The sequence below is a fragment of the Rana temporaria genome, chromosome 8 (assembly GCF_905171775.1).
Source record: "Rana temporaria chromosome 8, aRanTem1.1, whole genome shotgun sequence".
Taxonomy (NCBI): Eukaryota; Metazoa; Chordata; class Amphibia; order Anura; family Ranidae; genus Rana; species Rana temporaria.
In genome coordinates, this window is record NC_053496.1 from 151,491,456 (window position 1) to 151,518,508 (window position 27,053).

A 27,053-nucleotide genomic window follows, 5' to 3' on the forward strand; every position below is an offset into this window, starting at 1 on the left:
TTCACTGTGTATTTCACAAGTTATTTGCGCTTGCTTATTTTATAATTTGCCCACATGTCTTGTCACTAGACATATTTTTTATTCTTGTAGAGCGACTCCATTTTCTGTCTTGTATTAATTTATGTTGTATAACATTTTTGAGTTGCTGCTGTATTCTCCCCTTTTTTAAAGGTATGCGCAATTTTTTCCTTCTTACAAAAAATAATAATATCAAACATACAAATATTCATAACATACACATACACAAAGCCCCCCCTTTTGCATCAGAGACAATCAGAGTTCTCCTACCACAGTTATCGAAAATTCGCAATCATTTTCGCATTCGCAATAGCGAAAAATCGCAATTTTTTTTTTTTTCAATTTGGCAACATAAAAGGATCGCCTCAGCTTAGCTACTCGGCCCAGGGTCTCTAATCATACCAGCAATGCTTTTAGACGTCGATAGGATGTGATCTGTTTTAAAAATCAAATTGAAAAAATGTGAATATTCGGAATTGCGAATATTCACCGCGAAATTCGAAATATAGCGCGATTTCTCGAATATGCTATATTCGAGTCGAATATTCGCAATGCGAATATTCGTGAGCAACACTATTAAAGAAGCGCTCCTGGCTCGTTATGCAGTAACCCCAGAGTCCCACCGACAGAAGTTCAGGGACTCACGCAAAACCACGAAAGACTCTTACGCGGAATGGGCATGCCAGTTGTCCCTGTCGGCCTCTAACTGGGTTAACAGCAGCCAGGCCACCACCGCAGAGGACATTTTGCAACTAATGCTCCTGGAGCAATTTTACAATCACACCCAGACGGATGTCAAAGATTGGGTGAGAGATCGCAGGCCCATGACTCTACCAGAGGCCGCGAAGTTGGCGGATGAATATGCGGATACTCGCAAGACAAACCAGGTCACACCACGGGTACAACCTCCACGACCAACGGTGCCCTCACACCCACCAGCCGCTAGATACCAACCTCCTAACAGACCGATGACATCTAGCCCTCGCTATCCACGCCAGGAGGACAACGAACAACGCTGCTTCCGGTGCAAACAGCTGGGTCACTTCAAGCAGAATTGCCCCATGAACGACAACACCAAGTCAAATTGGTCTCAACCTGGGTACCGCCCACCAGCAGCAGCCCATTGTGTAGACTCGGCTTGGGATCTCCAGGAGCTGGGTCCGGAAGAACCATTGGACACCATTTACGAAGTCCTCACGGTACAATCTGGTTTTACGGACAACAGGGAACACCATTGTCAGCTGGTCATGGGCGACAGCCATGAGCCGGAGGGGCCCTGGAGGGAGCTGGGCAGAAAGAGGCACCGCCGGCTACCCCCCAAGAAGAAGAGGTCCTGGAAGCCGTTCCTGTTCATCATCATCATCAGTTCCTGATGATGAAGGACCACGTGGAGAGCCTGCAGGACATGAGCAAGCAGGAGCTGATCCGTGAGTACATAGAGCTGGAGGAGTGCATAAGCTGCATGGAGGAGGAGAACAACCACCTGAGGTCACAGCAGGCTGACCCCCCCAGGCTCCATGAACTGGAGATGGAGCTGGAAAAGCTCAAAGAGGAGAACCGGCGGCTGCGGAGGGAGCAGAGGGTGGCTGACCCTATGGGGCACTGATCCCCCCCCCCCCCGAACTCTGAGCACCAGTGCTACAGCATTTCAACAAATATAACTTTTTCTTTTTATGAATCTCCTGTGATTGTCACTTCAGAGCCATAACCTGCCCCCTCCCATAGCGGGACACCTAGATGGCGGCGCACAGACCCATTCGCCGTCTTCACACTGACTTCTGGTGACTCTGCAGATCACACAAAGACTTGGGGACTGACCGGCGTGTGATCTGACGACCCGGTGGCATACCTGAGTCGGAAGCAGTTGCCAAGGGAGGTCAGTTACGCCAAACGGAGTTAACCTCGGACTAAAAGCTCTGAACCCGTCAACCCTACTGGACCAGGAAAGGTCCAACCGGGTTTGCCGGAGCAGGGAGCAAAAGGGGGGCCATTGTGATGCATTTGCCTATATGTCTCAGTTTAATGCTCCCTGCGAGCCATGTGTGTTAGAGGTAGAAAGGAATTTCATGTGTGATTCATTCCTCTAACAGGTTATTGACGTTCTAATGTCCCCTCACTATTCTAAACGTTAATTGATCTATTGTGTTGTGTGAAGAAGATCTGTGTTTACCCTTAAAAGATGTGTATTGTATCATCAGGCTAAATGATTAGAGAAGTGGTATGTTAATTATTCTGATTGCTTCAGTGTAGTAATTAACTCCACTGATGTCTTTATCTAAAGAAATGTGTCTGCATGGTCGGCTCCGACTTGTCTCCTATAATCTGTATGGGAAACCCCACTGTGTGAGGGGGGGGGGGCGGAGATTTCATTGTTCCTAACAGGTTGTAACCACATATAAGCTGAGTTTTTGTGTCATTAAAGTCTCTCTTGTTCCAGCATTAAGCCTTGGCATGTGTGGCTTATTATGGCGATTCAAGGAGGGGATGTTCTTGTATGGGGAGAAGGGAATGCTTGACGGGGATATCATTCTAATACCGTCACAGGGAAGACGAATTTAACGAAGTATATTAACTTCAAAAACCGGCTCACGGTGTGATAGGAGGGCGGGCGAGGGTTTGCGGGGTGGGGGAGGGGAGGCGAGGTATGAACAAGTGGTCTTTCATTTATTCACAATGTTATAAAGAATGAGGGTAGGAAAAGATAAGGGGAAAATAGGGAAAAACTTTTGGTTGTGTATTGTTTATAATACGTACGATGGTGTAACACTTTTTGTATCTTTTTATATGCAAACAACAATAAAAAAAACATTGAAATTAAAAAAACAGCACACACGCAGTGACACCAACTGCGTTTAGTTGCTATTAAACAGCACACACGCAGTAAGAGCGACTGCGTTTCTGTGCAATTCAATAGCCCACTTGCATTAACAGCGACTGCATTTCTGTGCAAATAAATTGCACACGTACAGTAACGGGTAATGCGTGTATGTGCAATTAACTAGCACACGTTAAATAACACAGAGTACTATGTTTAAGCTAATCCCTAATGCAGGCAATACAACACGTTAGAGCACTGCATGAAGAACAATCTCCTGCCTGATAAATACTAATAGCAGATCTAGCTGAGCTATACAGTTTATAAATATATTGACAACTCCTAGGGATGTGAATATATTCTCTACAAACTGTAGATTTAACTATACTGACTAGCCTTCCTGCTCTATCTATCTATCTATCTATCTATCTATCTATCTATCTATCTATCTATCTATCTATCTATCTATCTATTTATCTATATATCTATCTGGTAGAAAAGACACTGGGGCTGATTTACCAAGCCTTTACTCCATGACTCATGGAGTAAAAGCAGGAGTAGCAGCCGTTTTGCCATTTACTAAAGAAATACGCTGCTAGTGCAGTGTATTTCCCTAGTTACTAATGTGCTCCGTGCGCCCAGGAGAGGGTGCATTGTGCACCAGTACAGACCTGGCGCACGGCACATTGAAATGTAAATTGCGGGGGTTCGGGCGGGAGTTTATTAGGGGGGGAGGTGGGGGGATGCAGGGGAAGTGAAGTGACATGTGTTTTGAAGTGTTTGGCGGGCCGAATTGAAAGGGAAAGTGTTTTTTGAAAACAGATCCCCGTACGCTTGCACAGTGCGCCTGAACCTCGGGAGGTTCATTTGCATACTGGGCATGCGCAGAGAGAAATTTCGGCGCTTCCCGTGCGCCTTGTCAGTACGCCGTGAAAATCTTGGTAAATACCAAGCGGCGTACCCGTGAATGCGCTGCGTGACGCGGAGCACGGGAATCTCCGAGCTGTTTTCAGCCCTGAAGGGGAACTCCGCGCCAAATTTCAAACTTGAAATCGGCGCGGGTCCCCCTTCAGGGCTACATTAGGCTCTTAGGCTTGGTCCGGAACGTGAGGGGTTAAACCCGCGCCGATTCGGCGCGGGCCCCCCCCCAGATCCAAACCAAGCCCTCCCAAGCACGCAGTCTGGCCCGGACAGGAATGGGGGTGGGGACGAGCGAGCGCCCCCCCCTCCTGAGACGTACCAGACCGCATGCCCTCAACATGGGGGAGTGTGTGCTGTGGGGGAGGGGGGCACTGCCCCCCCACCCCACAGCACTCTTGCCCCCATGTCGATAGGGACAAGAGCCTCTTCCCGACAACCCTTGCCATTGGTTGTCGGGGTATGCGGGCGTGGCTAATCGGAATCTGCGAGCTCCCTTTAATAAGGGGGCCCCCAGATGCCGGCCCCCCACCCTATGTGAATGAGTATGGGGTACATCGTACCTCTACCCATTCACATGGGGGAAATGTAAAGTAAAATAAAACACCACACAGAATAAAATATTTTATTAATCTGCTCCGGAGCCCCCCCTTTCTTCTTTAGCTCTCTTACAAGGGGGGGTTTCTTCTCTCCCGATCTTCTGCCGGGACCCCGGACTTCGGGGTCTTCTGCCGGGGGATGGCGCCTATCCCCCGGTCTTTCCGGTGCCTTCCGCCAGGGTTCCGGTCTTCTGCCGGGGGTGGGCCAACTCCCAGGTCTTTTCTCTTCTGTCTTCTCTGCTCCCTCTTCTGCCTGGCTCCCCCGCGGAGCCAGGGCTTTCTTCCGTCTTCTTTCTTCTCTCTTCCTTCTTCTGCCTGTCTCCTCCGGGAGCACAGGGCTTGTCTCCGCTGTCTTCTTCCTTCTCTTCCATTGGATGTTGACACGACGAGGTTCCGCGCTGACATGCCGTGTCAGCGGCGGGCATGGACTTATATAGGGTAATGCCACCATGTGACCTCAACCCATGTGACATCACATTCCCTGGGCATGATGGGAATGTGATGTCACATGGGTTGAGGTCACATGGTGGCATTGCCCTATATAAGTCCATGCCCGCTGCTCAGACGGCATTCCAGCGCCGGGCCTCGTCGTGTCAACATCGAATGGAAGAGAAGGGAGAAGACAGCGGAGACAAGCCCTGTGCTCCACGGAGGAGACAGGCAGAAGCGGAAGGCATCGCAGAAGCCCACGGGTGTCGCGCCCCGGCGGAAGACACCGTACAAGCCCGGGACCCTCCCCCAAAGGCAGGAGCCTCACTGGTGAAGGGGGTCCCGGTGAATTACGGCGCTGAAGACGGGGGTGGGGTGCCAGTGCACCCCCCCCCGCAGAAACCGTCGTAGAAGCCCAGGACCCTCCCCCAAAGGCAGGAGCCTCACTGGTGAAGGGGGTCCCGGTGAATTACGGCGCTGAAGACGGGGGTGGGGTGCCAGTGCACCCCCCACCGCAGAAACCGTCGTAGAAGCCCGGGACCCTCCCCCAAAGGCAGGAGCCTCACTGGTGAAGGGGGTTCCGGCAGAAGATGGCGAAGCCCGGGGCCTAATGGGGTGGTGGTGGGGGGCCCCGGCAGAAGACCCCCGGCTGACTAATAAATTAATTTTTAAATGTGTGTGGTGTATTATTTTTTTCCATTTTTTTCCCCAGGTGAATGGGTAGGGGTACAATGTACCCCATACTCATTCACATAGGGTGGGGGGCCGGAATCTGGGGGCCCCTTTATTAAAGGGGCCTCTCAGATTCTGATAAGCCCTCCGCCCGCATACCCCGACAACCAACGGCCAGGGTTGTCGGGAAGAGGCTCTTGTCCCTATCGACATGGGGACAAGAGTGCTTTGGGGTGGGGGGGCAGTGCCCCCTCCCCCACAGCACACACTCCCCCATGTTGAGGGCATGTGGTCTGGTACGGCTCAGGAGGGGGGGGGCGCTCGCTCGTCCCCACCCCCATTCCTGTCTGACCAGACTGCGTGCCTGGGATAAGGGCTTGGTTTGGATCTTGGGGGGGACCCCACGCTGTTTTTTTTTGCGCGGGTTTAACCCCTTATGTTCCAGACCAAGCCTAAGAGCCTGGTATGCACCTGGAGGGAACCCACCTTATTTTTTTTTTGGGGGTCTGGAGTTCCCCTTCATGAACAGCGATCTGTCATTTACACATGTCAGTCCCCCCCCCCTACAGTTAGAACACACCCAGGGAACATATTTAACCCCTCCCTCGCACCTAGTGTTAACCCCTTCCCTGCCAGTGGCATTTTTATAGTAAGCAATGCATTTTTACAGCACTGATCGCTAGAAAAATGCCAATGGTTCCAAAAAAGTGTTCGATGTGTCCGCCATAATGTCGCAGTACCGATAAAAATCGCTGATCGCCGCAATAACTAGTTAAAACAAAAAAAAGCCAGATTTTGTAGACGCTATAACTTTTGCCAAAACCAAACACTAAACGCTATTTGCGATTTTTTGGAACCAAAAAGATGTAGAATACGTATCAGCCTAAACTGAGGGTTTTGTTATTTTTTAGAATATATATTTTTTTTGGGGATATTTATTATAGCAAAAAGTAAAAATAATTTTTACATATGTGGGCGGGACTTACGCAAGTCCCGCCCACATATATAAACATCTTTCAAACCACACATGTGAGGTATTGACGCGTGCGTTAGAGCGAGAGCAATACTTTTACCACTAGACCTTCTTTGTAACTATAAACTGGTAACCTGGAAAAAAAGAAAAAGGTCGCCTATGGGGATATTCACGGAATTAATTTTGGCCCCATTGCAGGAGTGTTTCCAATAGTAAAGCGTGACATGTAAGGTATCTATTTACTCGGTGTAACATCATCTTTCACATTATCCCCAAAAATTGGGCTAACTTTTGTGTTTTGTTAATTTTTAACCACTTGAGCCCTGGACCATATTGCTGGTCAATGACTGGGCCAGGCTGGAAAGCATGAGATCAGGGGAAAAAAAAAAAAAAACTCTCATGCTATTGCAGCTTGGTTCCTACATGTGTGATGAACTGAGTCTGCTCAAACACTTAGAAAAAATCCTTTCTTTTTAAAAGGTGAAAATCTCTTGGATGGTCATAGAGCGTGGGTTGGGTTAATTAACCAGGTGTAAGCTCACCCACACTAGAGACTGCAATTTGTTCATGTGATTTCAATTGCTTCATTACTAGCACATGTTATAAAAACCGTGCATCGATCAGTCCTCAGCTGCCCTCATAGGGGCAGGTAGAAATGCTGTTGTGGAACACAAATGTGGTTTGTTGCATGGGTTTTTATTTTGCCAATGGTTTTTGTTTATTTTTAAATGATGTTCACTTTGATGTATTTGTCTCTGCTGCCTAATTTTATGAAAAAATTGTGAAGATGTTGCGACTTTAAATCTGTTTATTTAGATTTTTGAAATGTATTTTTGTTTGTGTGTGTTTGTTTTTTTTCTTTCCTTGTTTTGTTGACCAATAAAAATTAATTTTGAAGTTTGTTTTTTGTTACTTTTTCATGCAACATATTTTGACAGCTGCAGCTGAACTAGGTTAGGGCCTAACAAATTAGGTGTGATTTTTGTCTAAGCTTCTTTCCTGGTGTGTAATCATGAAATGTTTGCCATGTTTATTCCCCATGACTTTAAAGACAAAAACTGGTAAGTATTTTCTTTTAACTGTAGTGGTCCTCAGCCCTCAAGTACCCCCGACAGGACATGTTTTGTGGATTTCTCTTATCAAGAATTGCTGTCCAGACTGTCTTTTAAAGCACATGTGCAAGATGAAGGAAAACCTGCAAACATGGCCTGTGGGGGGGGGGGGGGGCTATTGGTGGACAGGCTTGAAGTGCTGATTTACAGCACTGTGCTTAAATCTAGGGCAAGGCAATCCTATTCTAATTGTGGGTGTTTGAGGGAAGCCAAGTGAGTGTTAGAACCCCTGCTTGTGGTTTTTTTTTTTGTGTTGAGCTTTGTGTCCCTTTTCTTAAAATTGGCTTCACTTCCTGTCACTCAGCTGAACAGGAAGTGAGGTTAAAACCCTACCAGTGTCTTTTCTTGGGGACACAGGTCAATCTAACTAGTGTCCCCATTAAGCAAATTGCACTCCAGCACTGCTGTGTACACCCCAAAATGATTATTTAGTTTGGGGTTTAGTAAAGGCAAAGCCACTCTGCAGTACAAGCATAGTTGCTGAAAATCAGAGAGGAAGCACTGATGGTTTTAACATCCAATCCTGTAGAAGCAAAGTTTTATTGTTTTCTTCCTTGCTTTGCACTTGTAGGAGTGGATTTGCCTTTAGTAAATGGACCCCAAAGTCCAAGATCCCTAATAATTTGGGGTGTACACAGCAAAATACTAGAGTGCAATTTACATAATGGGAAACTATTTAGATTGATCTCTGTGTCCCCAAGAAAAGATATTAGTAAGGTTTTACCCTCACTTCCTGTTTGGCTATGTGACAGGAAGTGAATGAATTTGAATAAGAAAGGGTGAAGACACCTCACAAATGTTGTCACTATCAGGGGTGCAGACATCCCCAAAAAATGAGCAGATAATACTCATTTGCAAATTAATAATTTTTTAGTTAACATTGGGTGGGGTGCTCTAACACACACATTCATACATATTAGCCACGCGGTATCCTGGCCTATTGGCATGGTTATATTTTCTTCGGCCTCTCAATAAAACTCTATGAAATTTGTGCTTAAACTAGAACCAGGGGCAGACTGACAACTCATGGGGCCCCCGGGCAATAGAAGAGTATGGGGCCCCTCTGGCTTACAGATGGCCACCACGCCAGGAGGTAGTGCAGAGGCGGGCAGCTAAAATCTTGGGATATTCACATTAAAAGCATGTCATTTTCGGACATATCAGGGACAGATCTAAAAAAAACACAGATTTTTACATACTGTCCCTGGTTTTACTGAGCCTGGCAACCCGGATGGGGCCCCCTAGTGGCATGGGGCCCTCGGGCAGTGCCCGAGTGACTCAATGGTCAGTCCGCCCCTGACTAGAACTATAATCAACGCTTTTGATTTTCTTTAATTTTGGATAGAGTGAGGGAGGGTTATAGGCCCTGTCAGTTTATTTTGTATTATCTGTGTCCAATTGGGGAGATTTGCCTTCACTTCCTGCCCCATAGCCAAACAGGAAGTGAGAGAAAAACTATGCAAATTAACCACTTCCCGCCCAGCCTATGGCCGATTTACGTCCGGGAAGTGGTTACACAATCCTGACAGGACGTCCTGCAGGATTTCATGCCGCGCGCGCCTGTGGGGGCACGCAGCGCGGTGATCGGTGATGCAGGGTGTCAGTCTGACACCCTGCATCTCCGATCTCAGTAAAGAGTCTCTCACGGAGACGGAGACTCTTTACCACGTGATCAGCCGTGTCCAATCACGGCTGATCACGATGTAAACAGGAAGAGCCATCGATGGCTCTTCCTCACTCGCGTCTGACAGACGCGAGTATAGGAGAGCCGATCGGCGGCTCTCCTGACAGGGGGCGTTCGCGCTGATTGTTTATCAGCGCAGCCCCCCCTCGGATGACCACACTGGACCACCAGGGTGGGCAAAAAAAAAAAAATATGGAAAAAAAAAACAAAAAGCATAAAAAAAAAGAAAAAAGATGCCAATCAGTGCCCACAAATGGGCACTGACTGGCAACCTGGGAAAATCAGTGCCACCCCACAGTGTCCATCAGTGCCACCCCACAGTGCCCATCCATGCACAGTGCCCACCTATCAGTGCCCACCTGTGCCACCCATAAGTATCCATCAGTGCCACCCATAAGTGCCGCCCATGAGTGCCCATCTGTGCCGCCCATGAGTGCCCATCAGTGCCGCCTATGAGTGCCCATCAGTGCCGCATACCAGCGCCGCCAATCAATGCCACCTCATCTGTGCCCGTCAGTACTACCTCATCGATGTCCATCAGTGCCATCTCATCGGTGCCCATCAGTGCCGCCATATCAGTGCCCGTAATTGAAAGAGAAAAACTTATTTACAAAAAAATTAACCTAAAAAAATAAAAACGTTTTTTTTTTTTTCAAAATTTGCAGTCTTTTTTTAGTTGTTGCGCAAAAAAAAATCGCAGAGGTGATCAAATACCAACAAAAGAAAGCTCTATTTGTGGGGGAAAAAGGACGCCAATTTTGTTTGGGTACAGTGTTGTATGACCGCGCAATTGCCATTCAAAGTGCGACAGTGCTGAAAGCTGAAAATTGGCTTGGGCGGGAAGGTGCGTAAGTGCCTGGTATGGAAATGGTTAAGGGAATCCAGTGCCCCCCTCCACCCCAGAACTAGTGTGTGGCAAGGGCGGATCCAGAGTCTAGTCTCGGGAGGGGCACTGCCAGAAAATAAGGTGTTGCTTACAGAACTCAATTAGGTGTCCGATGTGTCCGCTGCAATGTTGCAGTACCGCTAAAAAATCAATGATCGCCGCCATTACTAGTAAAAAATATTTAAATATAAATGCCATAAATCTATCCCATAGTTTGTAGACGATTGTCAGGGACTGCAGACATGGTACAAGAGATGGTCAGAGACTGCAGACATGGTACAAGAGATGGTCAGAGACTGCAGACATGGTACAAGAGATAGTCAGAGAATGCAGACATGGTACAAGAGATGGTCAGAGACTGCAGACATGGTACAAGAGATGGTCAGAGACTGCAGACATGGTACAAGAGATGGTCAGAGACTGCAGATGTGGTACAGGAGATGGTCAGAGACTGCAGACGTGGTACAAGGGATGGTCAGAGACTGCAGACGTGGTACAAGAGATGGTCAGAGACTGCAGGCATGGTACAAGGGATGGTCAGAGACTGCAGACATGGTATAAGAGATGGTCAGAGACTGCAGACATGGTACAAGGGATGGTCAGAGACTGCAGACATGGTATAAGAGATGGTCAGAGACTGCAGGCATGGTACAAGAGATGGTCAGAGACTGCAGACATGGTACAGGAGATGGTCAGAGACTGCAGACGTGGTACAAGGGATGGTCAGAGACTGCAGACGTGGTACAAGGGATGGTCAAAGACTGCAGACGTGGTACAAGAAATGGTCAGAGACTGCAGACGTGGTACAGGAGATGGTCAGAGACTGCAGACGTGGTACAGGAGATGGTCAGAGACTGCAGACGTGGTACAGGAGATGGTCAGAGACTGCAGACGTGGTACAGGAGATGGTCAGAGACTGCAGACGTGGTACAAGGGATGGTCAGAGACTGCAGACGTGGTACAAGGGATGGTCAGAGACTGCAGACGTGGTACAAGGGATGGTCAGAGACTGCAGACATGGTATAAGAGATGGTCAGAGACTGCAGGCATGGTACAAGAGATGGTCAGAGACTGCAGACATGGTACAAGGGATGGTCAGAGACTGAACACATGGTACAAGAGATCAATGCAGCCTCATCAGTGCCCACCATTGCAGCCTCACTGTGCATATGAATGCAGCCCCACCTTTGTGTATAAATTCAGTCCCACTTTTGTATATAAATTCAGTCCCACTTTTGTATATTAATGCAGTCCCACTTTTGTATATTAATGCAGTCCCACTTTTGTATATCAATGCAGACCCACTTTTGTATATCAATGCAGACCCACTTTTGTATATCAATGCAGACCCACTTTTGTATATCAATGCAGCCCCACTTTTGTATATAAATGCAGCCCCACTTTTGTATATAAATGCAGCCCCACTTGTGTCTATGAATGCAGTCCCACTTTTGTATATGAATGCAGTCCCACTTTTGTATATGAATGCAGTCCCACTTTTGTATATACATGCAGTCCCACTTTTGTATATGAATGCAGTCCCACTTTTGTATATGAATGCAGTCCCACTTTTGTATATACATGCAGTTCCACTTTTGTATATTAATGCAGTCCCACTTTTGTATATCAATGCAGACCCACTTTTGTATATCAATGCAGACCCACTTTTGTATATCAATGCAGACCCACTTTTGTATATCAATGCAGACCCACTTTTGTATATCAATGCAGCCCCACTTTTGTATATAAATGCAGCCCCACTTTTGTATATAAATGCAGCCCCACTTGTGTCTATGAATACAGTCCCACTTTTGTATATGAATGCAGTCCCACTTTTGTATATGAATGCAGTCCCACTTTTGTATATACATGCAGTCCCACTTTTGTATATGAATGCAGTCCCACTTTTGTATATGAATGCAGTCCCACTTTTGTATATACATGCAGTCCCACTTCTGTATATGAATGCAGCCCCACTTTTGTCTATTAATGCAGCCACACTGTGCATGGCACTCACCATGGCATTGCCTCGATCACACACAGCAGGTATCTCCTCTCCCGACGTGTGTCATGGAACAAACAGGAGCTGTAGGTCTGTGTTCGGCTCTAGCAAAGTCCCACCCTAGACGGGCTTGTGTGATAGACAAAACACTGATTCAATCAGTGTTCCATCTCCATCTACTATCACACGAGCAGGTCTAGCACAGGCAGCACAGCCGAACACAGACCCAGCTCTCACACACAGCCAGAGATGCCCGGTGTCATACACGCAGGAGAGAGGGGAGTGCTGCAGTCAGCTACAGCTCAAAGCAGCCTACCAGCCCTGGTGATAAGAGAGGGAGAGAGAGTTAGAGACTCGGCAGCGGGAGCTGCAGGCACCGCAAAGCAGTTTAAAAGCCAATGTGACATGATTGCCTCGGGGGGAGAGCAATTGCCATGTTGCCCCCCCCCCCTGGATCCGCCGAGGCAATCATGTCACATTGGCTTTAAAAAAAAATATATATATATATTTTTTTTTTTTTTACTATTTTTTTTTAAACTGCTTTGTGGCACAAAGCAGTTTAAAAAAAAATAGTAAAAAAAAATATATATATATTTTTTTTTTAAAGCCAATGTGACATGATTGCCTCGGGGGGGAGCAATTGCCATGTTGCCCCCCCCCCTGGATCCGTCGTTGCCACAAAGCAGTTTAAAGAAAAATAGTAAAAAAAAAAAAAAAAAATGTTTTTTTTTTTTTTTTAAAGCCAATGTGACATGATTGCCTCGGGGGGGGGGGGGGCAATTGCCCTGTTGCCCCCCCCCTGGATCCGCCATTGGTGTGTGGGTCCCCTGAAAATTCCTGGGCGGGTCATACAAAAACAGGGTGTGACCTTGACAGGAAGGGGTGGGTCATTTTTCTATTAGGAGGTGCAGATATGTAGTCAGGCCTAGGGCAGAACAAAACCTAAATATACTACTGCATATTAGGGCTTATTTAGACCGGATCCGATTTACAGCGTGTTTTTATATTGTGGGAGGAAACCCACGCAGGCACAGGGAGAACATGCAAACTCCATGCAGATGCTGTCACGGGCGGGATTCGAACCAACGACTCTTTTGCTGCTAGGTCAAAGTGCTATACACTACACCACTGTGCTGAACGAACATGATTGCAGCTGAAAGCATGAGATCTTTTATTTTTTTTTTCAATACCATGCTTTCCAGCCTTATTGACCCCGCCTCTCTCCATAAAGAGGACCTGTCACACACTAGTCCTATTACAAGGGATGTTTACATTCCTTGTAATAGGAAGAAAAGTGATCCAAAATCAAAAAAAGTGTCAAAAAAGTGCAAGAATAAAAATATGAGGTAAAAAAAACAAACAAAAAAATAAAATAACGCCCCTGTCCCTAGAAGCTCGCACTCAGAAGCAAATATGCATGTAAGTCCTGCCCACATATGTAAACCATTCAAACCACACATGTGAGGTATTGACGCGTGCGTTAGAGCGAGAGCAATAATTCTAGACCTCCTCTGTAACTCTGAATTGGTCACCTGTAAAAAAAAACAAGCATCGCCTATGGATATTTTTATGTCTCGAAGTGTGGCGCCATTCCATGAGTGTGTACAATATTAAAGCGTGACAAGTTAGGTATCTATTTACTCGGTGTAACATCATCTTTAACATTATCCATAAAAATTGGGCTAACTTTACTGTTTTTTTTTTTTTAATTCATGAACCGTGTTTTTTTTTTGGGCCAAAAAAAAAAGGCGTTAGAAAAATTATTGTGTAAATACCATTGGAAATCAAATAAAAAATGACCGCTAACTTTATTCCCTAGGGTGTCTGCTAAAAAATTATATATAATGTTTGGGGGTCCTGATTAATTTCCCAGGAACAAAATATAATGTTTACATGAAGGAGAGAAGTGCCAGAATAGGCAAGGTATGGAAGTGGTTAAAGTGAAATAATAAAAGTGAAATATTCCTTTAAATTTCATACAGGGGGGGAGGGGGGTACACGCATGTTTCCCGTGCTTAGAACTGTCCCTGTACAAGATGTCATTTCTGAAGTGAAACAAAAAAAAGGAAGTTTAAAGTACTCATGGCTATAAAGAATACAGTCATTGCTCATTAAAAATAATAAAAAAAAAAAAAAAAAAAAATGGGGGTCCCTCCAAATTAATCTGGAATGGATATTAAGGGGAACCCCGCCGTAAAAAAACCCCAAAAAAATGGCGTGGGGTCCCCCCAAATATCCATTCCAGACCCTTCAGGTCTGGTGTGGATTTTAAGGGGAACTCCACCCCAAATTGAAAAAAAAAATGGCGTGGAGTCCCCCTAAAAATCCACACCAGACCCTTATCCGAGCACGTTGACCTGGCCGGCCGCAGAAAAGAGGGGGGACAGAGTGCGGCCCCCCCTCTCCTGAACCGCACCAGGCCACATGCCCTCAACATGGGGAGGATGTCCCCATGTTGATGGAGACAAGGGCCTCATCCCCACAACCCTTGCCCGGTGGTTGTGGGGGTCTGCGGGCGGGGGGCTTATCAGAATCTGGAAGACCCCTTTAACAAAGGGGACCCCCAGATCCTGCCCCCCCCTATGTGAAATGGTAATGGGGTACATTGTACCTCTACCATTTCACCCCCAAAAAAATGTCAAAAGTGTTAAAAATGACAGTAGCCGGTTTTTGACAAATCTTTTAATAAAATCTTCTTTTCTTCTTTCCTTCGGGTTTCTTCCGCTGCTTCTTTCTTGGGTCTTCTCGTCCACATCTTGCCCGACGTCTTCTTCTATCTTCTCCGTCCGTCCTTCAGCCTTCTGGTCCCGCATCTTGCCCGTTGTCTTCTCCTGTCTTCTTCTCCGTCCGTCCGCCAGCCTTCTCGTCCACATCTTTTTCTTCCCCGGACCCAGCGTTTGAATTTGATTTGGCCGCCGTGTTCCCGCTCCTGGGACCCGCCCCCCTCTGACGCCACAAGTAAACTCATATGAAAGTCCGCGTGTGGCATATGTGCGTCAGAGGGGGGCAGGGTCACATGAGTGCTTGAAATTGAATTCCCCCGCTGTGTGACGCTCTGTGACCCCGCCCCCCTCTGACGCACATGACCTTCTAAGGAGTTTACTTGTGGCGTCAGAGGGGGGCGGGTCCCAGGAGCGCAACACGGCGGCCAAATCAAATTCAAACGCTGGGTCCGGGGAAGAAAAAGATGTGGACGAGAAGGCTGGCGGACCGAGAAGAAGACCGGAGAAGACACAAGATGCGGACAAGGAGGCTGGCGGACGGACGGAGAAGAAGACAGGAGAAGACAACGGGCAAGATGCGGGACCAGAAGGCTGAAGGACGGACGGAGAAGATAGAAGAAGACGTCGGGCAAGATGTGGACGAGAAGACCCAAGAAAGAAGCAGCGGAAGAAACCCGAAGGAAAGAAGAAAAGAAGATTTTATTAAAAGATTTGTCAAAAACCGGCTACTGTCATTTTTAACACTTTTGACATTTTTTTTGGGGTGAAATGGTAGAGGTACAATGTACCCCATTACCATTTCACATAGGGGGGGGGGGCAGGATCTGGGGGTCCCCTTTGTTAAAGGGGTCTTCCAGATTCTGATAAGCCCCCCGCCCGCAGACCCCCACAACCACCGGGCAAGGGTTGTGGGGATGAGGCCCTTGTCCCCATCAACATGGGGACATCCTCCCCATGTTGAGGGCATGTGGCCTGGTGCGGTTCAGGAGAGGGGGGGCACACTCTGTTCCCCCCTCTTTTCTGCGGCCGGCCAGGTCAACGTGCTTGGATAAGGGTCTGGTGTGGATTTTTAGGGGGACTCCACGCCATTTTTTTTTTCAATTTGGGGTGGAGTTCCCCTTAAAATCCACACCAGACCTGAAGGGCCTGGAATGGATATTTGCCGGGAACCGCACGTCTTTTTTTTTTTTGGTTTTTACGGCGGGGTTCCCCTTAATATCCATTCCAGACCTGAAGGGCCTGGTAATTTATTTTGGGGGAACCCCTACACATTTTTTGTTTGTTTTATGAATGAATCCCTTTAGAATTGTCAGAGCCGACAATTCATTATAGCCGCGTGTGAATTTTTAAATGACTTTTTTCCTTCTGAATGTCATTTTGTGCAGGGGCAGTTCTAAGTGCGCTATTTCACATGCTGACATTACACCCCCCCTAGGTACGAAATTTAAAGGAATATTTCACTTTTATTGTTTCACTTTAAGAATTATTAATTTCACTGCTCCCGAAAAAACGGCCGTTTTAAAAAAAAATAAAACATTGATACATGTCCCCTGGGGCAGGACTGAGGTCCCCAAACACTTTTTAGGACAAAACTAGCAGATTAGCCTTTAAAATGAACACTTTTGATTTCTCCCATAGACTTCTATAGGGAGTTCGGCGCGGCTTTACATATTACTTTCAATGCGCCGGCTGCTACGCTGGTTCATGCGCCCAATTAAGCCTCCACCCGGCGCACTAATTAAGGCATGAACCAGCGCAGCGCACAGAGCATAGTAAATCAGGCCCACTGTGTCTCTATCTATCTCTCTCTCTCTCTCTAACTGTCTGACTGCTCCTCTCTTTCACAAAGTCGGAACACACTACACGAGGCCGCCGTGCAGGCTGCCTTTTAATAGTGTGGGGTGTGTACTAATCCCCCTGAGCCATAATTGGCCAAAGCCACCCTGGCTTTGGCCAATTATGGCTCTTCGTTTTTTGAGCGCTGTGATTGGCCAAGCATGCAGGACATACAGCATGCTTGGCCAATCATCAGCGCTCAACGCCGCAGTGAATTATGGGACGTTTTGCGTCACTCGAATTTGGCGCAAATGACCTGTTTTGTTCGAGTTTCGACGAACAATCGAACGACCGATGTTCGAGTCGAACATACGTTCGTATCGAACGCGAAGCTCATCCCTAGTCCGGGGTTGTGATCTGTTAAGTAGGCCCAGTAAGCAGACTGGGTTTACGGTTTCAAGGTGATTCTGTGCTCTCCGTCCTGGAGGGAGGAAGCCACTTGATGAAGGACCTATCTTGGAGAGGACCAAGCTGGAGGTTGGTATCTCGGGAGAGGCCTGGAAGCTTTATCGAAGGATGCACCATGTACTAAGAGGCTTGATGGTGATCGCCTATCAGATTTGAATTCTGCAGGAATTAATCCGAAGAGATCCGGGTGCTGAATCCTGTGCTAGGGGATTCTGGACCGAAAGTAACTCAAAGGATGGTCTGTGGCAGAGACTGTACTTTGTTCCGTGCGCCACTCCTTTTGCTAGGCCAGTGAGAGAGTCCTATCCGGGTACGCAATACCCACTCTGGCTAGAGTGGCGACGAAGGCTGTGTTGCTGGAAGCAGAAGTGTTTCTGGATTGGAATTTTGCTCCTGAACCTATCTACTTGTTACCCTTCCACCCTTTTTCATCCACTTCTTCTTTCCTTATCAAGTTCTACAAATAAATCTTAGAAAAACAAGTGTAAAGTGTGGACATTAAACTTTGTCAACTCTCACCTACCACCCTAGACGGCAAGAAGATAGAGGTAACATGCCGCCCGAAAATATCCAGCATGGGGGTAGTGCTACATGTGCAAAATCTTTTCACCAAATTATCCAGCTGTTTATCTGTAGAGATTGGAGGCACCATAATAAGTAATTTGTTCCCCCAAGTGCTTGCTAGTTTTGTATCCATTTTGTGAGAATTGTGTTCAGAAGTGGTACATTCCCACCATGGATCTGGCTGTCTTACCTTAAAGTGGTTCTAAAGCCTATTTTTTTTACCTTAATGCTTTCCTAATGTTTAGGCATCAGCATCCCCCCTCACCACCTCGAAGACTTACCTGAGCTTGCTTGACCTCATACTTATTTGATCCAGCGTTGGGCAATTCTGCAGCTCTTCACTCCCTTTACACCCGGGTCTCAATGGTTTTGCTGGGGCCATTGGCTCCCAGACTTTCAATCAAAACCAGTGATGAGAGAGCAGGGGTCGGGGCTGAATCCTGTTGGCGTAGCAGATGAGTCTAAGGAGCAGACTGCAAAGCCATCTCACTCTCTACCAGATCTCTATCAGGCCCTCTTTGGTCTCAGGCTTGGTGGCTCAGGAGCCAAGCTGTGTCCTGAGAATCTTCCAAAAGTCAGGAAGATGCCAGCCTATTCAGCTTGGGGGAAGGGCAGACTTTGTTGGAGAAGGGAACTTGGTTGTTGAAGGAATCTTGCATCCTGATAAACACCTTAGAGAATTGGGTGGTTTGATTGATCCTTCAGAGTCAGACTAACCTGTTGGAGGGACATCTGATCCATATTAAATTGGTAAATGCCAGGACAGTTGCATACCCCAATCACCAGGGAGAAAAAAAGTGTCAGAGTGGCAAGAAAGGTACAGCAGATTCTGTCCTGGGCAGGACTCACGTTTTAGCTTTGTCAGCTATACACATACCAGGTGTAGAAAATTGGCAGGCAGATTTCGTCAGTAGGCAGTGTCTAGATACGGGAGAGTGGTCTCTATACCTGGAGTAATTCCAGGACCTGTGCCACAGGTGGAGAATGCCAGATATGGACCTCTTGGTCTCCTGGGTTCATCAAAAAACTGGTCAGGTAATTTTCCAGGTGAAGGGATGAACTGGTGGAAGCAGTGGATGTTCTGGTGGCTATGTGGGATCTACCGTTTCTCCCTTGAAACTTCTTCCTTGCCTGCTGCACAGGATTTATATGGAGGACATTTGGGTAATCCTCATCGCCTCACATTGGTCCAAGCCTATTGTCATACATGGACCTGGCAACACCTCTAGCTGATGCATCTTAGACCTACTGGATCTACTGTCCCAAGGGCTGATTTCCAGTCCTGCTTGTTGGTTGCTAACTTTACTGGCATGGCAGTAAAAAAACAGGTTCTATGGGGACAGGGGCATCTTTGGGTCTGTGATTGCTATGATGCATAAAGCTAGCTAGGCTTACTTCACTTGATGAGAGTCTAGGGGCTTTCACACCAAGAATTTCTTCATGGACAAATACTTTTTCTGCAGTTGGGTCTGAACCAGCATTTTGCTTTCCATCAAAAGTCAAGTTCCTGCTCTTTCCATTCAAATTCAGAGACCAATGGCCTCTCACTCTGATAAGGAGCTTTGTGTAGGGGGTTCTTCTATTCCCCCTATCTATTCCCCTGTGTCTCCATGGACTCTAAATCTGGTTCTCTCTGCACTTCTGCAGGTTAAACCCATTAGAGACACTACTCTTCTCTCACCCACAAGGTTGTTTTCCCTGTGGCTATCACTTCTACTAGACGAGTGTCTGAACTGACAGACTTTCATAGTTAGAAAAGAAAAGAAAAGAAAAGACACAAGTTCACCCAATAGAGAAAAAAAAATAGAAAACCTCCACATACAGAATCCTATACCCACATTTATCCACAGTTGATCCAGAGAAAAGTAATATATCTTGTAAACCTGTTTAGGTCTTGCATAGGGACAAGATGCTGCTGAGTTCTAGTACCTCTTTACTGGGTCTCCTGCCGGGGCTCTGGGCTCCTCCTCCCTTCCCAGTACCCCCATAGCAAGCTACTTGCTATGGGGGCACTCATGTGGGCTTGATTCTGAGCTGGGCTGTGTGCATCTCTAGACAGACACAGCGTGGCTCAGCCCAACCCCCACTCCCTAATTACAGAATTTAATTAACAGCAGCATGAGCCAACAATGGCTCCCTCTGCTGCCTCTGTGTCCAGGGAGGAGAGAGAAAGAATTAGCAGCCCTTCTGCTCTTGGGCACAGAGCTGGATTGCGATAGGGCTCATGTAAGTATTTAGAGGGGCTAGGGGGAGCTGATCATGAAAAGTTTTCTACTTTAAAGGAGAAGTGGATCACAGGAGTGCAGTTTGTTCTGCACTCCTGTGACCTGTTTTCAGCCAACAGCGGAGCACTGAGAACTGAGCGATCAGCGGTGTTTGATTGCTTAGTTCTCAGTGTTAGAGACAACGGGGGACAGATGCAGCATTGGACTGATGCTGCATCCACCTATTGTAAGTATGATTTCTGAAAAAAAAAAAAGAATAATTCTCTTTTAATGCAGAGAATGCTTTACGGGAAAAAAAACTTTAGCCTTACCAACCACTTTAATCAGTCCCTTTTGTCTGGCTTCATCAAAAGAAAATTTCCCTCCATTGTCTGGATGTGGTTCAGGATGTGTGGCTGATCTCTGTCACCACTTGCTTCAGAAAAATCGATTCTTTTTTTTGTCATTTGGGAAGGGCCCCAAAACAAAAGTGTGCCGTGTCTTCTTGTGCCACCATTTCTGCCACCAAGCTTATGCTCTGAAGGATCAGGTTCCCTACTTTCTTGTTAAAGGCGGCCATACCCGGTTCGAATTTCGAAAGAATTTTCTTTCGAAAATTGTATGAAAGAATTTCCGTTCATATTTCACACCGTTAGTGGGCTGCAGCAACAGCCGATTTTCGTGCGGCAAGCAAATTTGAGAAATCCGACATGTTGAACATTTTTAGAAAAATAAACGATTCTCTGATCAATGATGGGAGAATCGTGCGAGAAATGTAATAGAAAAAAAACGCGCATGTGCAAGAAAAGAATATTCCCGGAGAGAAAAGAATATTCCCGGAGATAAACGAATATTCCCGGAGAGAAACGAACATTCCCGGCAACATGAATATTTTGTTGGCCGAATTTCGAAAATCAATAGTGGCATCATCGGATCACAAAAAAAACGATCTTTCTGATTTTGAAAAGAAAATTTGTTCGAAATTCCACCGTGTATGGCCTGCTTAAGGCTCACTCTGCTAAGTCTGTGAGAACCTCTTGGACTGTTTAGCATCAGGTAACTGTTTTCCAGATTTGTAAGATTGCCATTTAGTCTTCTGTTCACATGTTCTCTATCTAAAGTAGATTTAAACCTGATTCATGAAATTTAACCTGGGCACATATATCTCTACTGTTTTTTTATCTCCATTCAAAGTCTAAATCCCCTGGCTTTCTCCTGCTCCATTATTCTGTTATCAGTATGATAACTTCTGACAAGTGCTCCGACACATGCGATATAACTAGGGCTTTTCTGCCGGAACGCAGCGGAACTGCGTTCCAGATCCTCTGTCAGACTCCCCTCTCCTCTCCTGCCTGCATGTCTTTTAATACTGAAGCCAGTAGAGGAAGTTTTCTGCACAGCGCACTTCCTCTACTGGCTTTTCTGTGCTAGTGCTGGGTACTCCAGGGTGCTGCACTCGATCACTAGTGAATGCTTCCGATCGCAAAATTTAGCTGCTGCAGTGATTCGGGAGGAAGCTTCCATCCCTGACTGCCACTAATCAGCCTTTGTAGCACAGAGCTGAGGAGCCCTGAAACACCTCCTCAGCTCTGTGCTACAGTAGGGGGAGCTCTCTTGTCCACTGCACTGTGCAGGGAAAAAAAAGCCTGCAGTGATGGAGGAAAGGGTGACTCGGGACCTGTCACTGTGAAACACCAGAGAGAACTTTTGCAGCGTTCGTTCAGAAAGGAGTGCACTATTAAAGTATGTGGGGGAGGGGAAATCAAAAGGTAAAGTTTATGTGTGGTTTTAACAGAGGGGAGAACATTGTACACAGAGGAGAGCTTGGGGGAACTTGTGCAGAAAGGGGAGCTGAGAAAGTATGTGTGTGAGCAATTTGTGATGAGAGGGGAGCTGGGGCAATTTGTAATGAGAGGGGAGCTGGGGATATTTGTGATGAGAGGGGAGCTAGGGAGATTTGTGATGAGAGGGGCGCTGGGGAGATTTGTGATGAGAGGGGAGCTAGGGAGATTTGTGATGAGAGGGGAGCTGGGGAGATTTGTGATGAGAGGGAAGCTGGGGGGATTTGTACAGAGAGGGGAGCTGGGGGGATTTTTACAGAGAGGGGAGTTGGGCAATTTGTACAGAGAGGTGAGCTGGGGGGATTTGTACAGAGAGGGGAGCTGGGGGCATTTGTACAGAGAGGTGAGCTGGGGGGATTTGTACAGAGAGGTGAGCTGGGGGGATTTGTACAGAGAGGTGAGCTGGGGGGATTTGTACAGAGAGGTGAGCTGGGGGATTTGTACAGAGAGGTGAGCTGGGGGATTTGTACAGAGAGGGGAGCTGGGGAGATTTGTACAGAGAGGTGAGCTGGGGGGATTTGTGGTGAGAGGTGAGCTGGGGGAATTTGTGGTGAGAGGTTAGCTGGGGGATTTGTAATGAGAGGTGAGCTGGGGGGATTTGTACAGAGAGGGGAGCTGGGGGGGATTTGTACAGAGAGGGGAGCTGGGGGGGGATTTGTACAGAGAGGAGAGCTGGGGAGATTTGTGATGAGAGGCGAGCTGGGGAGATTTGTGATGAGAGGTGAGCTGGGGAGATTTGTGATGAGAGGGGAGCTGGGGAATTTGTACAGAGAGGTGAGCTGGGGGGGGGGATTTGGGGAAATTGCCTTATGCGATACACAGTTCTAAGCCTTAACTCATAACAATCTTTTAGTGCTGCTGTAACGCTCTCCTCTAAGGAAGGTGTGGCTGGGGGCAGTGTTTGGGCATGGCCAGGGTGGAGTTTGAGCGTGGTTGGGGCAGAGAGTTGGACAGAGATGGTGAGTCCCTGCACCTTTTTTCTGAGAAAAAAAGCCCTGGATATAACCAGCCTGAAATTTGTGTCAGGGTGGGTGCTATAAATCGATTAGCAGAAAGCTGATCTACACACAGGACAGCTCTGCAAGTCTCTGCCTATCTGGAGGGGGTGGTGTGCCTTTACTCCAATCAGCTGTCTCCCAGTGTAATCCAACACTACACTGCTACTGCTTAATAAGGAAGTGAAAATTATAACACAATGTGCACATTCTAAACAGTATATAAAGCTGAAGATATCAGAAATACATGTAAAACTAATGTAGGGGGATTTGTTTCTTTTTTGTGTATCATCTGAGGCTGGGTACTTGTGAGGGTTTATATCCACTTTAACAAGTTCTACCAGGTGGAAGTTTCTGCCTCTTCTAATGCCAGCCTGTCACGATCAGGCATCAGGCTTGAAGACCAGTAGCTACAGCAGTTGTGGGACAGGTATACAGGCAGTCACTTCAGGCAAATGACACAGGCTCACCTGAAGTGCGGAGTCTTAGGAATTGGCCGGTATTGACCAGAGCTCCTGATGGTGGAGATTGATTTGATTTGATTTTCCAGATAGCTCAGTGGGAAGCATCAGTGCCAGACATAGAAGAGGTCCCGGGTTCAAGCCCAGGTCCTGACACAGCTGTGGGTGTAAGATCCTTCAGGCAACTATTTAAACTGCAGGCAGTCCCTAGTTTTCTTTTGTTGCAATAGGTCTGTTGTGCTGCTCAGCCATATGTTTGATTGCTTTTGGACATTTCCAAAAGTTTAAGACTTTCTGTGCCCCTTTATGGACGACAAAAAAACTAGTATTTTTGAACTCATCGTAAAACCCTTTTCTTGAAGCCCCACCTCTCTGCATGTATGATCATGTTTCTCGGTGCTTTGCTACACAACTAAAGCATACTAGTAGTAGGCAGGCCTAACAAAAATGTTGTTTACCAGTGTCCAGACCTTCTGCAGGTGACATAATTACCCAAAGTTTTAAGACTACCTGTGTACCACAGTGGACTCCAAGATTAGCTTTTACAGCAAGTTAAAAAATCCAAATTTTTGCAGGTTTATTACTTTGAGGACGAGAGAAAAAAAAATTGACAGGTTTTCTGAAATATTTGGATGTTGGAGACTCAGTCCTTTTGAGTTCAGATGTTAAAATGAGCAGACAGATGAGCAGACTCATCTGTGGTAGTGGAACATACTAAGTTTACCTTACTGTAATATAAGACTACTTCTTGCACTCACCAAGACCACATGTGGCAACAGAGTCCACGCTATAGCGGTCTCCCCCAGGCTTTGCATACACGTATATTCTTGGATTACAATGTGGAAGACGAGTCTAAAGAGGAAGAATAAAAAAAAACAAAGATTCAAATTAAGGGTCATATGAAGATCACATGACTAGGGTATAAAAGATGTTACCCACCCTACCCTCAAAATTTGACACCAACTGGGATTTAATGGCCATGGCAGCCACTTTAGTTACCAAAATTATCAATATAAATAACAAATTAAATAACCATATAAATAACAAATATATTTAACTAATATACTAAATACCAAATATACTAAATACAAAATATACTAAATACCAAATATATAACTAGCAAAAGACTGAATGTATACTGGAGTCTCAAGGCCCCTTGTAAGAAATCAAGTAGTATCTATGACCCATAATGTAGGCCTCCAGCTGCACATCATCTACTTGGAGACAGGGTCAGGTACACTATTTACTGCAAGAAAAGGTACTAAAATGCTACATGTGTGCAATTACCTAAAGCAGCCATTAAAGTTAAAAGGCAGGTAAAAATAGCAATGACTTTGTAGGATTGCAACTTCTTTATACGGTATTATTCACCATACAACCAATCTAGTTTAAAAGCCATAACAGCAGAACCCTAAGGCGCTGCTAAACATACGTTCAGAGGCATTTGGACACTTTTTTCAACTGCCCCTGAACTCACTCAATGTTATTCTATGTAACCATGTACACAGTATCATTTATTGCTGTTTTTAGGCAGTTGCGTTTAACAGCGTTACTTTGAAAGCAAAAAAATGGGTTCAGACGCAGAAGATTTTCACTTTTCAGATACCAAACGTGACTAAGCGCGGTAACCAGCATTTAGCCGCGTTTCGTTTATAAGCGTTTTTTTGCCCATTTAAAAAAAAAAATTTTATTGAAGAGCTTCTAAACGCAAACGCGGCAAAACGTGACATGTAAACGCGGCAAAACGGGCGTTTTATCATGGATTATTTTTATTGCTTTTCACATAAAAACTTTTACATACTTTACGAACATTCACTTTACCAACATTTATAAAAATACAAAACTTCTCAAATTCACATAAATACATTCATAAAAACATACAATAAAATATATATACGGGTACATAGAAAGGTCCAGTCTTCTAGGCATATGCTTCGAGTAATCTTATCTATACCCCAGCGCATTCTCTTTATCTTCCGAAATAAACAGAGGGATCGAAAATCCAAAGGGATGCAGATTCCTGGCCACCCAACCAACCCCCCTCCCACCCCCATATTTTAATCCTACCCACCCATAATTACCCGACTAGGTGCATCCTAATTCTATACCTGTGCCCGTATACTCACATACAGTATATATATAGATATACGTATACATACTGTCATGGTTATGCAATAAAGTCTGGCAGCTTACCTGTCTCATGTGTCCATTAGAGGCCTGACCCTCTTTCTGGCTGTCTTTTATCACCTTCCTCTCTGTATGGCCCCACCCAGGCCATCCCAGGAAGTCTATATTAACTGTTGCACTACAGGTCTGCACTGCTGTTCAACCTTTGTTTGTAGCTTGTTCCTGTCTGCAGTGTGTTACGTTTACCCTCCTGTGTACCGACCTTGGCTCGTCTCTGACTTCTTCTGTTTGCCTGTTTACCTGACCCTTGGCCTGTTCCTTGTTTACCCTTGTCTTCCTTTTGCCCTGACCTCGGCTTACCCATCACTATCGCTTGTCCTGGTTGCTGCTTCCCCCCTCTCCCTGCGGAGCGTGACCTTGGGGACCCCAGGGGTTGCGACCTGAATCCAAATGTGGCGAAGGCCATCCTCAACACCAGAGGCTCTGGTGAACACAAAGCTGGGTCTTAGACTCTGCGCCCTGGGGAATCTTGGGCTCAAGCTTCCTCTCTGATCGCAGCAGTCGGCCATAGGGTTCTCTACCCTGTGGTGCATCCCTGACCACAACGGGGTGCACTTGTCACCTGGCCACAGGTGACCTGACAGTTTGAACAGCCATGAATCCGGCCGACTGCTGCTCCCCGCAGACGATCCATTACAGAGCATTGTTGGCAGACTTGAGATGCATGAAGCTAATCAGACTCAGGTGATGCGTTTCCTACAGGATCTGGCTTCCCACTTTTTTTTTTATAAATTCTTTATTTTATATCCTTTTCTTTCTCTTCTCAATAGCTCCTTCAAAAATACATACAGCTTACATAACGTAATACATAACGTTACACTTTCATATACAGTTTTCCAATAATCAATATTCCTTTTATCGGCAACTTAATAGTCCAACTTCCTATCTAATATATGTAGCCATACCATTGTAATCTCCCCTTACCCCCAAACCCGCCGTACTCCTAGTTCCTCTCCCTCCCTATTCCCCAAATAAACCTGAAAAAAAAGGGCCCACTTCCCCTTTAATGCATGTCTCTCTCCCTACCACTCTCCTCAAGGATTCTGCTCTCTGTATCTAATATATGGGGTCCATACCTGTCTATACTTCTCCTCTTGCTCTCTCATTCCCATGGTCAGATATTCCATCTGTTGGATTTCTCTTAATCTGCCCAGCCATTGCTGCCTTGTCGGTGTGGATGTACTCTTCCTCAAAATTGGAATGCAGGCCCTGGCCGCCATCAACAAATGTCTAAGCAGAGAATTTTTTAACTTTACCATGGAAACTGGGAAGTCATACAGTAAGTAGGTAGCTGGATTGTCTCCTAAATTCACCTCGGTGATTTATTTTACCGTATCAGCAACCATTTTCCAAAATTCTTTCAATTTTGAACATTCCCAAAATACATGTATCATGATGCCCTCTGCCTCCCCACATCGCCAGCACTGATCTGATACTTCTGGGAATATCCGTTTTAAAGCTACTGGGGTTTTATACCATCTGGTTAGGATTTTATAACCCCCCTCCTGGTATCTGGTAGCTAACGAGGCCTTATATGTGAACCTAAACATTTTTGTTTTCTGGATCTCTGAGAATGTGGTCCCCAACTCTCTTTCCCATGCTTGTATGAATGGTAATTCCTGTGGGGCTTCTGACTCTACGAGCAGGCTATACATTAATGAGAGACCATGTCTCATTGGTTCTCCCCTTAAGCATAGTTTTTCAAACTCCGATAGGTCTCTGGTCG

General features: G+C 46.2%; 1 protein-coding gene across 1 annotated transcript in view; it reads right to left on the minus strand.

Annotated features, from left to right (window-relative positions):
* ACY3 (aminoacylase 3) overlaps nucleotides 1-27,053 on the minus strand; it is a 242,546-nt gene that overhangs the window by 61,691 nt on the left and 153,802 nt on the right. Inside the window, exon 3 of the mRNA XM_040320886.1 lies at nucleotides 23,899-23,992. Coding sequence (XP_040176820.1) covers nucleotides 23,899-23,992 — 94 coding nt within the window. The remainder of the gene's footprint in view (nucleotides 1-23,898; nucleotides 23,993-27,053) is intronic.